Source organism: Peromyscus californicus, unplaced genomic scaffold, assembly GCF_007827085.1.
Source record: "Peromyscus californicus insignis strain IS unplaced genomic scaffold, ASM782708v3 Scaffold_22__1_contigs__length_63687245, whole genome shotgun sequence".
NCBI classification, from domain to species: Eukaryota; Metazoa; Chordata; class Mammalia; order Rodentia; family Cricetidae; genus Peromyscus; species Peromyscus californicus.
In genome coordinates, this window is record NW_026294525.1 from 49,704,262 (window position 1) to 49,717,182 (window position 12,921).

Here is a 12,921-nt window from a genome sequence, read left to right on the forward strand (position 1 = left end):
AGCAGCACCATATGCTGCTTCTGATCAAACAGCCAGCGACATCGGCACCGATAATTGACGAGACCCACTAGAAATCACGCAGAAAGGGAGCCCACTGAGACCACAGTAGCTGACAAATCACTGCTAATAATCCTGTTAGGAACAGTGCAGCCAGCCGAGTTTGAAATAGCTTTATTTTTATAAAGTAGGCGCTGACAGTAGAAAAGACAAAGAGATCTCTTTTTTAGGCAGAAGGCTGTGTGGCGCAATGGTGATTTTTCCCATCGCAACTCTCAGCACAATTGGGATGTGAAATGTGATTTTTTTTTAGTGTATATGTCCTTTCTCCTTTCTTCTTGAAAAATAAACCCAAAAACTTTCTAGGTATTCTAACCTGTGATTTCTCTCCTCCCTGGATTTCAGGGTGAAAAGAGATGTTCAAAGAATCAGCTATATAACTCCACTAATGGGGTTGGGGGTGGAAACCAACTACTCAGAAGGTTGTGTGGTGGCCCTGACTAATTCCCAGTGTTTCTGCAAGCTTTTAAACAAAGATCAAGTGAAGTGAACTTCATCCCCTAGCAATAACTACTCCCCCATCAAAAACAACACCCAACAAACACCTAAAACCAACAAACATGTCAAAAAGTTCGCATTTGTAAATAAACACGGATCTTTCTCTAGAAGTTTTGTTTGTCTAGTAATCAGTCTTTTACATTCTCAAAACTTCCTCCCCTAACAAAATATTTTTCTACTCTATTTGTTATTTAGATGTAAGTAAGGACCGGCAAATGGGAGATTAAATGTCCCTTCCCCAGTGAGTATTACCTTTTCCTGGTAAGTAGAGATGATTTCACACATGATCATGTTCTGTGAAGGCTGCTTTGCCTTCTCACAATGAATCTTGGTCACTGAAATTTCATTTTGAAATCATATCTAATGCTCTGTTATTCTAACTTCTAGGCTGTGTAAGAATTTGTTTGGATTCTTTTGCTAGCCCAACACTGAGGATACATTTCTGCATGTTCTCTCTGCTTTTCTTGAATCTTGGGTATTCTGAGCTCCAGTTTGGTAAACATCTTAAATACTCAGAACCAATTTACTATAAACAGCCAAGAGACTGATAGAGTCAGGACATTCTGTCCGTGCACAAGCCCCGCTTCTTGCAGAATTGTGGTCCTTTTGAGAAATTATTATCTGGCTCACCTAGCTCCACGTATATAGGTCTAATCTATACCTAGAGAAAAAGAAAGAAAGAAAGAAAGAAAGAAAGAAAGAAGGAAAGAAACGAAGAAAAGCAAACGGGCAGTACTCTTGCTTTCTACTGCATATATTTCTGATAAGAGGAATAAAAAGGAAAGTCATGTTTGGATTAACAGTGCTTTCAACTGAGCCAAGTATCTGAAGTGTTGACAAAAGCGTTATTGGGCTTCTTCCCAACCAAACATATCGGGTGGGGTGGAGAGAAACGTATGGGGAGGTAGAGAGGGACTGAAAGGGGCAAGACGAGGCGTTTGGCGCTGACTGTTCAAATAGCTTGGTTAAGTTTCCCTTTGTAGAGAATACAACCCGCGAGGGCGAACACTAGGACATTTCTGTGCTGGCTAGGTAGGCTTACCCCTTTTTTGAAATTCAATCTAGGCACAGCCGCTTACCTTCTGGGAAGACCACTCTCATTTTGAGATAGCTGGTCGTGAGTCTGATTATGGATGCTTTGTCCAGCTGCGAGGTGATGGCTGAGGGTAAAGGCAGTAATTTAGCCAGTTCATAAAATTCACTGTTTTCTTTCTCCCTCCTCGTCCGGGCAGCATTTTTAGACTTTTCTTTCATCGTGTCTCGGGCTCCCTTTCTTCTTACAACGTAAACTCCACAGACTCATCCAAAACCAAAAGTTATCTTTCAATTAGCAATCACATTCACATAACTTTGAACGAAGAGTCTAAACTTTGCTCAGGGAGACCGGAATGATGGTAGGAACTGGACAGTGCAGCAAACAAAATACCTTCTTGAAGTCGTGAGATGTAAGTATAAGAAAGTTGCTGGTCCACAGCAAATCCCGGCAATCCTACGGAGCTCTAAGTAGAAAACGCTGGCAGGACTCCTGAAGAGGCAGCCTTTTCATCGGTTCTGTGGTGAGAACCCCTGTCCTTGGAAAATCGACATAATAATACCCGACGTTTGCTTTTCGTTCCCTCTGGCGCTGGAGACGGTTCGGAGCCGTTTTGTGGAGAGCAGGAATCCCAGGTAACTAACTTCTTTCAGATCACTACGAAAACAAGAACATCAGAGCATAAGAGATCTTTGGCTTGGCTAGACTCACACCCACTGCAATTCCTCAAAACGTCCCCAAAGGGCCTCTGTGCCCACGCTCTGCTTGTCGCTACCCAGGGTATTTAAGACCCAGAGACCGCCGGCAAGTCACTCTTGCCGCCCCCGGGACGTAGCCCCGACGGCTAAAAGCACGTCTGCAGAGCCCTCGGCCCGCCGCGCGCCCCAAGCCAGCTCCCGGGCCGCCGAAGCCGGATTCCGCCGCGCAGAATTCCTCCACTGCCCGCCACCCGGGGCCGCCTCTCCCGCGCGGGGCTTACGTCTGAGGCGTTCCTCGAGAATTGCCGCTTACGCATCAAGCCCCGGGGGAGTCCGTCAGTCATACTCCGGCCACTGCAGAGCAGGGTTAACAGGTGGCACGCGCGACAGCCCCTTGCGGGCATCGCTCTTGGCGCTCTTGGCGCCTGGAGCTTCACTTACCTTACGGCCTTACGCGCCGCGGAGGCTCCCGAGGCTCCCGCCCCCTAACTGCGCTCCTGCGGGCGCGCGGGCTGCGTCTCGGCTCCAACCTCCCTGCTGTCACCCGCAGCCCGCAGAGCGCGCCTGAGCGGCCTTCCCGGGGACATGAATGGGGGAGGGGTAGGTAGCAGGAGGAGGAGGACACGGGCTCGGGACGGGCGAGGTGTTTTCCGAGTCCTCCTCCTCCGTCGGGCTTAGGAGCCCGTACTGTTCCTAATTGGGAGCCAAAAGCGCCCCCCTGTAACTTCTTTATAGCTTACCGGGTTTAGCTTCAACTTCGCTCCCAGGCTCCCTTTCTCCCGCCCTTCTCCCATGCCACTCTCAAGCCTTCCTTCTTCCTATTGGTCAGGCGCGCCCCAAGGCGCGGCGCTCATTGGCCAATCGGGCTGAGTGACTCGAGTGCTCCCCGAGCCACCCCCGACGCGTCTGGGCTCGCGGCTCGGGTCCTACGACGCTCCTGGCAGCTCCGCTCCTAATGAGCCCCGGGCACGGGGTCGCCGCTGCCCCGCTGCCGCCGCAGCTCCCAACCCCGAGGCCTTCCGGGTACCGTGCGCCACTCGCGCTCCCTGGACTAGGGTGTCTGCGCGGCCTTGCCTGGGCTGGGAGCGTTCCGAGGCTGCTGTCTGGCCCGGGCTCCGGGAAGGGAGGCGACAGTAACCCAGAAGGTGGCCAGGATTTGCCCACGGCAGAGCCCCAAGTGCCAGCAGGATATGGTGTGGGAGACCGACGCTGGACATTTTTACCCTGACACCACTGTGACAGAATTCACCGCAAGATGAAATAAATACCTGCCTTTAATTCCAAAAAAGGGCCTCTTTTTCGAAATGATTGGCGTTTGTGGCTGATGCGATGGACAGCTCTACTGGGCAGTTTCCTATGGGAAGCAGAGAGTGGGCTGTCGGGGAAAGGAGGTGATATTTGAGGCCAGAATGCTGGAACGACTGACATACAGATAGACGTCTCACAGCGTTGTTATCTAAACCGTTGGGCAACTCTGCGGGTTTTATTTCAAGAAACAAAAGACAAATCTGAATATTCCTTCTAGAGTGGGCACAGTCTGAGGGAACTTGAAAGGTATACATTTCCCACCAATTCTCAAACGAACTTACAAGATCTGTTTCTGAAAAAAAAAAAAAAAACTGTAGTTTAGAGACCCTCCAGTTTTAAGAGCCTTCCCTTTTGGTCATCTCAAAAAAAAGACAACAGATCGCAATGAAAAAAAAAAAAAAAAAAAAAAAAGCTAAGTTTCCCTTAAGACAAGGCAGCTCACAGACACCATCCTAGGTTTCGCAAGCCTTAGAAGTCAGCAGCTCAGTGGAAACCGTGGGTTCTGCTCCTCTTTGTGCCTCTGAGAAAAATAAATTCTCCAAAGAGAGTCGTGAGAGTCACCTTTAAAAGTGTTCGTTGAAAAGTGTTCGTTGAAAAATAAGAGATCTTCTATCTCCTTGTCTCCCAATGGCAATAAGCTCCTAGGACAATGTGTGGAGAATAATTACACATCTGAGCGACACCTGAAAAAAATGTGAACGATTTGGGGAAAAAGAAAAAGAACTAAACTAAGACTGTGTAGGTCTTTCAAAACTGGAACCAGCTAACAGGGCTATAATCCAGAAGGAGGAGTCATTTCCTCAGTGGCTGTGGCCACTCAGAGGCCCGAATCTGGGTGGGTTCGGACCATCGTTCATCTAAAGAAACACTGTCAATGGGAAATGAGCAGAGAGGTAGAGGTGTCCTGTGGCTCTAATGCAAGATTCCATTAAGACCAGATAATGTCAAGTTCCTTACTGTATGATGTGTGTGATGGCGTGTGTGTGTGTGTGTGTGTGTGTGTGTGTGTGTGTGTGTGTGTGAAACCTTTGGTGACTTCCTTTTCCACTAACCTGCACAGAACTCAGGATAAGACCAGCCACCAAACTAAGCAGCGGGTTTTCTGCTCTGACTGTGTTCTGCACAGGATTTGTGCAGCCAGCCTTTGCTTCACACCCCATCTCTACTTCAAACGAAGCGCAGGCTGTGCAAGTGCCTCTCTGGGGTCTGAAACCCGAACCTACCCTCTGTGGGGGTTGACGGAGGAGTCTGCGGAGGCCAGGCTTATCCAAAGGACGCCTTTGAAGAGGAATTTAGTATTTTGCCTTAGGGGAAAGCGGGGCAAAATGAGATTGGGAGTCTTGACGGAAAAACAAGTGTACTGAGGATGCGGTCAAGTCCCTCCAAAGTCCCCCCGAAGCTCAGCTGCCCACTAAGCCAGGAGATCTCTTTTAATATAGTCAATGCCCGACCCAGAGGTGACCGCCCCTCGCTAAGTCTTCAGCACACAACTATCAGAGCTTCGTTTACCAAAAGACTGAATTAGCCAGGCAACGTACCACCTGTTTTTCTAATCTTTGAGCTGGAACTGGCCTCCTTGGCTCCCACGCCAGGCACCTGGACCCCGCCCGCTGACAGCGAGGGACACCAGCTGGGAGCCCCAACCTCAGGTGTCACCCACGTGCTTGCGCTCGCGTGGGAAATTTTAAACAAGTTTCCTGAGTCTGAGGGCTAACTCTATCCACTTATTTCCCAACGCAAGAAGAAAGAGACCCGCGGATGCATGATCCACTGCTGCCAAGCATAGGTCTGTGCTGTCTAGTCGCTTCCCGAAGCACAGAGATTTTAGGAGCAGGATCCCAAAACTAAAATGTTCTAAGCCCCTCCTCCCCTCTCTCAGTAGGACTAACAGCCAGGCGGGGTGGCCACAGCATTCTTCTGGGAGTCCCTCTCCGCAAGGGCACCCGGAAGCTGGCCAGCGGGAGCCCGTGGTGGCGTGACGGGCTCTCTGGCTTCGTCTGCAGATGCCAGGGGCTGTGGTCGCGCGGGCACAGCAGGTTCCCCGAGTGGATTCGGGAACTGGCGGAGCCTGTGCTGCCAACCCAGTCGGGATAGCCGGGGCGGGGCCTCGACCGGGAGGACGGGCTGACCTTTCTCGATCTCAGATCTCAGGTAAAGTCCAAGCTAGAGACGCTCGCTCGAGCTGAGGTTGTACACGAACAAGTGAACGCTGAAGGGAATCCCAGGACAATTAGCCGATCTGGGTTTCAGCCCAGCAGCCCGAGCATGCATTGTGGTGCTGACCCCTGAGCGGGCACAGACTTTTCTCATGCCTCCTTTAAGCCTTCGTGCCATTTGCAATCATCTGCGCATCCTAGACCTACATCCTAACGACTCCTGTCAGGCTGCCAAAGACACGCATGCACTTCTCAGGTGTACAAAGAACATAGAAAAGGATTTTAATTAATGGCAAGATCAGGATGAAAGGCATAATCGATACAAACCCTGAAGATGGCCGCGTTAAGCAACTAAATATGTTCTATGCAGTGCTTAACTCTCTACCACGGAACAATTTAGGAAAATACTAAGGTCTTCAGAAATAGTTACATTTTTCTTCTACAAACACATGCTGATTTTAATCCTATCTTGGACCTAGAGGTAGATTTTGAAGTTGCTGTGATATTGAAGGACTCTTTGCCCCTCTTGTGGGGTGAGCCTGTCATAAAAAACAAGAAACCTCCAAAAACAGTGTCAAAATTAATATTTTAGAAATTGCAATAAATGTTTCTTCTCTAATCAGGAATCTCTGAAAGTGGGTAGGGAGGGTGGGAAGGAGAGGCAGAGAGAGGTAGAGAGACAGCTTTCTGAGTTGTTACCCACATATCTACCTTAATTGACCTTCGAATTATCAGAAAAGTATTTGCTTCAGTGGCCACACATTGGGAAAAATATCAACTTGAAATACAAGAATGATGAACGCAAGTAAGGATTTTATATCGTTTCTCTGAACATTCTGGATATTTTCCATTCACATTTTGAAACTGTAGACTAAAATACAACCTTGAATTGGCTGCTTACTAGTGAGTGCTGCTTCTGTTGTTCATCGTTGTATAGGCAGGCACAACTTTTACGCTTTAAAATAAACATTTGTTTAAAAGCTATGGCTGCAAAGAAAAGGGATTATGCGCGTTCTGAAGCTATACACTGATGGGAGCCTACTGCTCAGAGAATGGACACGTTCCGCATTGCCTCTTTCCAGAAATTGAGTTAGGAATGATGCGTACCTAATTCAGCGGGACACTGGGAAGCAAGAGAAGTGGTTACTAACTGGTTTCTTAACTGTGAGATCTCTAGATAAATTGGCTGAGACAAGCCAGTGATTTCGGGCAGGGAGGGACTGAGCGAAGTCAGTGGCCTGGGAAAAGGTGAAGGGTCCGAGGTTGGGCATCTCCAGTACTCTAATGCCAATCTCTCAGGGCTTTGGGGGTCTTTGGGTTAGCCTTCTGGAAGGTTTTCTCCTTCCCTAAGCCCCAGTTGTTTTTCTTCCAGCTGCTAGTGTGCCAGCCCACCCCAAACTACATTGCCAGCCTAGCCGGGAACACTTTAAGAAGTGCAGGTAAGGGTGTGGTGGATCCCTTCAAATAAGTAAGCCGGTTGCCTACTTCCAGACCCAGCCAATTGTCTGGGTAACTTGTGGCAGGGCTGGGGGCAGAAGGAAGTGTTTAAGCGTGGTCCTTTAACCCCACACTGATATAATAATCTGAAATCCTGTGGCAGGCAGCAGAATACATCCCCCTGCAAGTCTGATAGCCAGAAAAAACTGGGTAATGACTTCAGCTAGGGCCACCGGCTCCATCCCTGGCACTTAGGGCTTCTGGGACCAGTCTGGATACTAGGAAACTGTCACTAATTCAGGAACCTCAAGTAGCTGTTGCCTTATTCCCCTAGAGAACCTACCTGACTGCTATCCTAGGCCTGTCTCTGACCTGGGAGTGCCATCGCTGGGAGTCTCCATGCAGGTGGATTCAAATATTGAATGCCAAGACCACTTCCATCATCACTGTCACTTACCAAGTGCACTGCTGTGACTAGTAAAGGAACTACATTTGGAAACTCCTTGAGAAGCCTTAAGGGGTTGAGGTTTCCCGTGATGAGCCTGCTGCTGAGGGATAAATGAGCATAAAGTGATATGGCTATCTAGGCCCATGAGCAAGGAGAGGTTCTCTGCTATTTGGGTGCTGCTTCCTCAGAAAGGAGGATAGCCCCCAAACAAGGGTAAAGAAGTGCCAAGCCATCTCCTCAGATCACTTTTTTCTCCTTCCTTCCTCCTTTCCTCCCTTTCTTCCCTCCCTCCCTCCCTCCCTCCCTCCCTCCCTCCCTCCCTCCCTCCTTCCTTCTTTCCTTCCTTCCCGACAAGGTCTTATTATGTAGCACCAGCTGGCCTGGAATTCACTGTGTAGATTTCAAACTCATAGACACCACCTGCCTCTGCTTCCTCAGTGCAGGGATTCAAGGCATGCACCACAACCCTAGCTCAGATCACTCTTCTGTGGGGACTTTGGCCTCAGGAAAACAGAGCTGTGCTCAAGGCATCATCAGAATGCTCCGGGGTTCAGGATTCTCAGCTATGCTACAAGGAAGACAGAGAGTTTGGGACAGGTCATGTAAAAAACACACAATAGCAGATGGGCATTGATTTTCCTCATTTCTTTTCTCCAAGACTTTATTTCCTGTGTATGGGTGGGCGGGTGCATCTGTGGAGGTCAGAGGGAACTTATGGAAGTAAGTTCTTTCCACCCTGTGGGGCCTGTGATTGAACTCAGACCTGCAGTCCCGGCAGCTGGCACCTTTGGTCACTACCCAGCAGTTTCAGTTGCTTATTTGTTCGCCCAGTACTGGGCATCGAACCCAGATCCTCATGCATTCAAAGCAAGCCCTCTACCAACTGAGCTACCTCTCCAGTGCCTTCCCTATGGTTTAAAGAAAGATAAACAGTGAAGTGTTCCAGGTGTGCATCTATGATGCTAGAGGCAGGAAAGTGTCAAGAGAGGAAGAGGCCCTGCCTTGATGCATTGGCTTTATATCTTCCCTGGAAGAGCTGTTGCCCCTCCTCTCACATCACATTGTGAAATCTGAACTAAACTGGCCTGTGGGTATTTTTGTAATATTTTCATGAGTCCCTTCTTCCTTAAGGAAACATCAAAAATTATATTTTACACTGAATGGTGGTAGCATACACCTTTAATTCCAGCACTCAGGAGGCAGAGGCAGGCAGATCTCTATGTTTCAGGCCATGAGTTCCAGGACAACAAGGATTACACAGAGAAGCCCTTTTTTGAAAGACAAAAAAAAAAAAAATAAAATAAAAATTATATTTTACAATTTCACCAATACAAAAAGATAGGTACAATTTAGGGTAGATTCATTATCATATAATCACTATTATTCTGTTTATTTTCCCCTCTGATTATAAAAGAAGTGACAGTTAACATATGTGGCTGCTGAGCCCCTTTAGGAGACCTATAGAGAGGTTTTGGAAAAGGTTATTTGTTCAAAAGTCAGAGCTTTACTACTGGGATGTTGCTAGGCCCTCAGGCAGACTTCAGGTTGGCTCATAAGGAAGTACATTATGTGCATGCCTTGGCAACTGTTTTGAGCCAATTTCCTCAACCCTATGAGCTTGTCCTACTACACTGGGATAGAACCTGTCCACTCCTCAGTGCTCCTCCTGTAATGTCCTTCCACCCTAAAGATGAGTGGAAAATACAGACATTAGGTTACCAGAACCATTGCTTGTCTTAACCCCTGGCCTACCTGGAAATTCAGATTATTAGATGCCATTTAAAGCAAGATGCATAGCATTTGGACTGTCAGCCTGTGTTTGCTGCTGTACAGCTGCTTAGCCCTTAGCGTTGGGACTTCCTTATGCATATTCAAGCAAACATTATGATTGATTTTATACATTGTTCTGCACCTTAAATTTTCACTTTATGACAGTATTCAGACAGCTTCCCCATTCTTTCTTTTTTAAATCATCCATGTAGCATTCATTTTAAGGATATGTACTAGTAAAAATTATTTTACCTGTCACTCACTGAGGGCATTCATATTTGTTTTCTCTTGTTGTTATCACAATGTTGCCATGAGCAGCACTGTGCCCATGTCATTTACCTATCTACAGATTCTTAAAAGCAGAGTGGCTGGGTCAAAGGGTACATGGACATGTACCTGTCTGTGTTCAGCAGTGTTAACTTGCTCTCCAGGAAAGCTGTCCTAATTGACATTCCCACAAGCAACGAGTAAAAGTGGAACAACCTTGCAATGAGCCATATTTTAACTCTTTCCTATCTGGCAGGTGAAAAGTATCAGTTAGTATTGTTAGAGAGATTCATTCTAGGAGTTCTTTCTATTCATCTCCTGTGAGCTGTCAACTCCAAAACATTAGAGGATGGAGGCTTCTTGGTTCTCAGGTGGACCATAATCCCTTAGATAAGAAAACAAACAAACAAACAAACAAAAAAAAAAACGGGACCTAGCTTTAAATTGAGATAAGAGTGTTCAAAATTCAGGAGTCAGCTATCCACACTTTCTTTTCTTTTGTTTTAAATAGAACACACTTCACATTGTCTAATGCAAAACACAGAGTGAGTTAAATATGCAAACATAATCCCAATGTTTCTTCATCCAGCAGATCTTCTGACTCATTATAACCAATTATATTATACATATGTTAACATACTTTCTAATTTCTGAATTCTGTGTGTTTTGAAATTCAGTTGCCCCAAGTTGACATTTGATCAACCTGTTTCTGTATTTTACTTGCAACCACATGGGGACTTTATCACAGAAACAACTCAAGGATTAGCATATGCCACACTATTACTTCTCATGAGTGGAATGAATAACATGGAGGAAACAAGGGGATAACTCCGTCCTAACAAGCAGTTTTACTGGAAGAAAAGCCATAATGGCTTGGTTAATAATCTAAATAAAAAAGGTACATAGGAGAGAAGAAAAGACAACACAGGCACTGTAAGTGTGCAGCCTATCAAGGCTTAGATCTGCTTTTGTATTTTTTTCTCTCCTGGAGATCCAATAATTTGTTTGCAATGGTAAATATCATACCATAAGCCATCATGTGTTCTCCTTAAACAATCCATAGCCATAGGGAAAACAAATTGATAGCAAACCAGACAGCAATAAAACGGACAATAAAAATCTCTACTAGCTCTTCTTAAAAATTTTAATTGCTTGTTCCTTTGGGGATGAAAGTACAGTAGAGTTATAATCCATTTCCTTATAGATACTGAACAACATTCTTTTTCCTTCCCATCCTGACCCCTCCCATCAGAAAGACATGATAATGAGAAACTATTCCAGCAGGAGGAGCTGGTTTAGACCCAAATGGATTCCATGGCAACTCCTGACTCCACATGACTTCTAATAACGGGCATTTCAGTTGAAAATTGACTGTCTGATATTCTGCCCAACGCTGGTGCTTTATGTGGGGTTTTCCCTAGTTTACATCTCAGGAAGAAAGTGTTAATCTCCAGTTTCATGGATAAGCAGCTACAGCAGGGATATGTCACCACCTGTAACCACGAGGCAGCTAGTGATTTGTCAAGTATTTCTGGCCCAATTTTAAGACTAGCTGACAGAGACAAACACTGAATGAGAAATGCCCAAAGATGGTACCACATTGTGTAGAAAATCTGGGAGGCATATTCCACTGCAAAATGACAGAGAGTCAAATGTTCTCATTCAACTGCAGTCCATGCATCAACCAGGCTCCTGACAGCAGGTTTTGGTGTTAGGATGCTAGTGACAGATCACTGCATTGGAGTAGAAAGCTTATGTAAGACATGAGTAGCCAACACTCCTCTTTCCAATTAAAGAGAAAAAAAAAACCTGTCTGATGTTGTGCTAAAACAGAGGGATATTCTGGTTTCCCACGAGTATTAACAACACTGGCATGATGAAGAAACCTGTTTCAGGACAGGGTTATAAGACCTATTGTCTAACTGTTTTGTAATTTTTTTTATTGTGTCCTAGGTGGGTGGGTAGGTGATCTGTATCTCAAATAAGTCAAGCAACTGCTCTTGAATATATTGGCAAGGTGATGATGGAATTATATGCAGTGGTAAAGACCAGCCAAGTCTGTATTCCTGGTCCATTTCCAGAGCTCCTGGGTCCCACTGGGAAGGCTGTACCTCTTCTGCAGGCAAACGCTGACATTTGGCTCTGTCTTAGTTCTATATTCTACTCAGAGTGTGCATCTTTCCCTAATTTGTGTGAAGGCACTGTCTGGTTTAGCACCAGCCCTACCATTGTCTCCTGCCTTGTATAGCCAAGGCTGTGTGCTGCTTTGGGAGAAATCACGCAGGAGTTTCAGTGGTGAATGGGTGATCAAGAGGGTTTTATTCCAAGCAACTGAAAGAATAGAAATGACATAGCAAGTTGTGAGGGCACATTCCAAAGAGAATGGGGAAAAGAAAAGTAAATGTTACAATGGAGGAAAAGAGACAAGTACACAGGTGTGGGGAGCACTCACAAGAGTGTCTTATCAGGAGCTGTATGGTGTGTGGAACACTAATAGGAGTGTCTTATCAGGAGCTGTATGTGGTATGGGGAGCACTCAAAGAGTGTCTTATCAGGGGCTGTATATCATCATGTGCAAAGCAGTTTGAAAATAGATTGGCCAAATTCAGAGGAAAATGCTTTCAAAATAACTAAGTATGTCTATTTTGAAAATGCTATTAAATAGTTACATACTTCCAAAAAGTAACTTTAAAAAGTCTCTCTAGCTTTGACTAATTTGAAATTTGACGTCAAGTATAAATTAGTGTTGACTTGTAATTAGCAATGCTCCTCGATGATCACCAACACTATCGATCATAAGGACCTTTCACATCTTTTTTTTTTTTTTTTTTTTTTTTTTTAAGATTCATTTATTTATTATGTATACAGCATATGTGACTGCAGGCCAGAAGAGGGCACCAGACCTCATTACAGGTGGTTGTGAGCCACCATGTGGTTGCTGGGAATTGAACTCAGGACCTCTGGAAGAGTAGTCGGTGCTCTTAACCACTGAGCCATCTCTCCAGCCCGAACTTTCACATCTTTTCACAATGAGCTGAACCTGGCCAGTGAGACTGAACTAATCGCGTACAGGGTGACTGAAGTGTGGGGTGCTCAGGGAAAGAGGGCTTATCACGTCCGCATTTCCATATGGAACTGAGGTTGAAGTCTCTATGAATTTAGAATCCTGAGAAAAGGGGATAGATGACATCTCCCTTCTTTCCTAAATGGGAAGTCTAGAGGACAGAGAGCTAGTGGGCTTCTGAGAAA

The 12,921-nt window shown here is 46.0% G+C and overlaps 1 protein-coding gene across 1 annotated transcript in view; it reads right to left on the reverse strand.

The window, feature by feature from the left end:
• The window catches only part of Sim1 (SIM bHLH transcription factor 1), a 76,919-nt gene extending 74,702 nt beyond the window's left edge, over positions 1-2,217 (reverse strand). Inside the window, exon 1 of the mRNA XM_052750653.1 lies at positions 1,635-2,217. Within this exon, the coding sequence (XP_052606613.1) occupies positions 1,635-1,809 (175 nt within the window). The 5' untranslated portion in view covers positions 1,810-2,217. The remainder of the gene's footprint in view (positions 1-1,634) is intronic.
• Between the last annotated feature and the right edge of the window lie 10,704 nt (positions 2,218-12,921).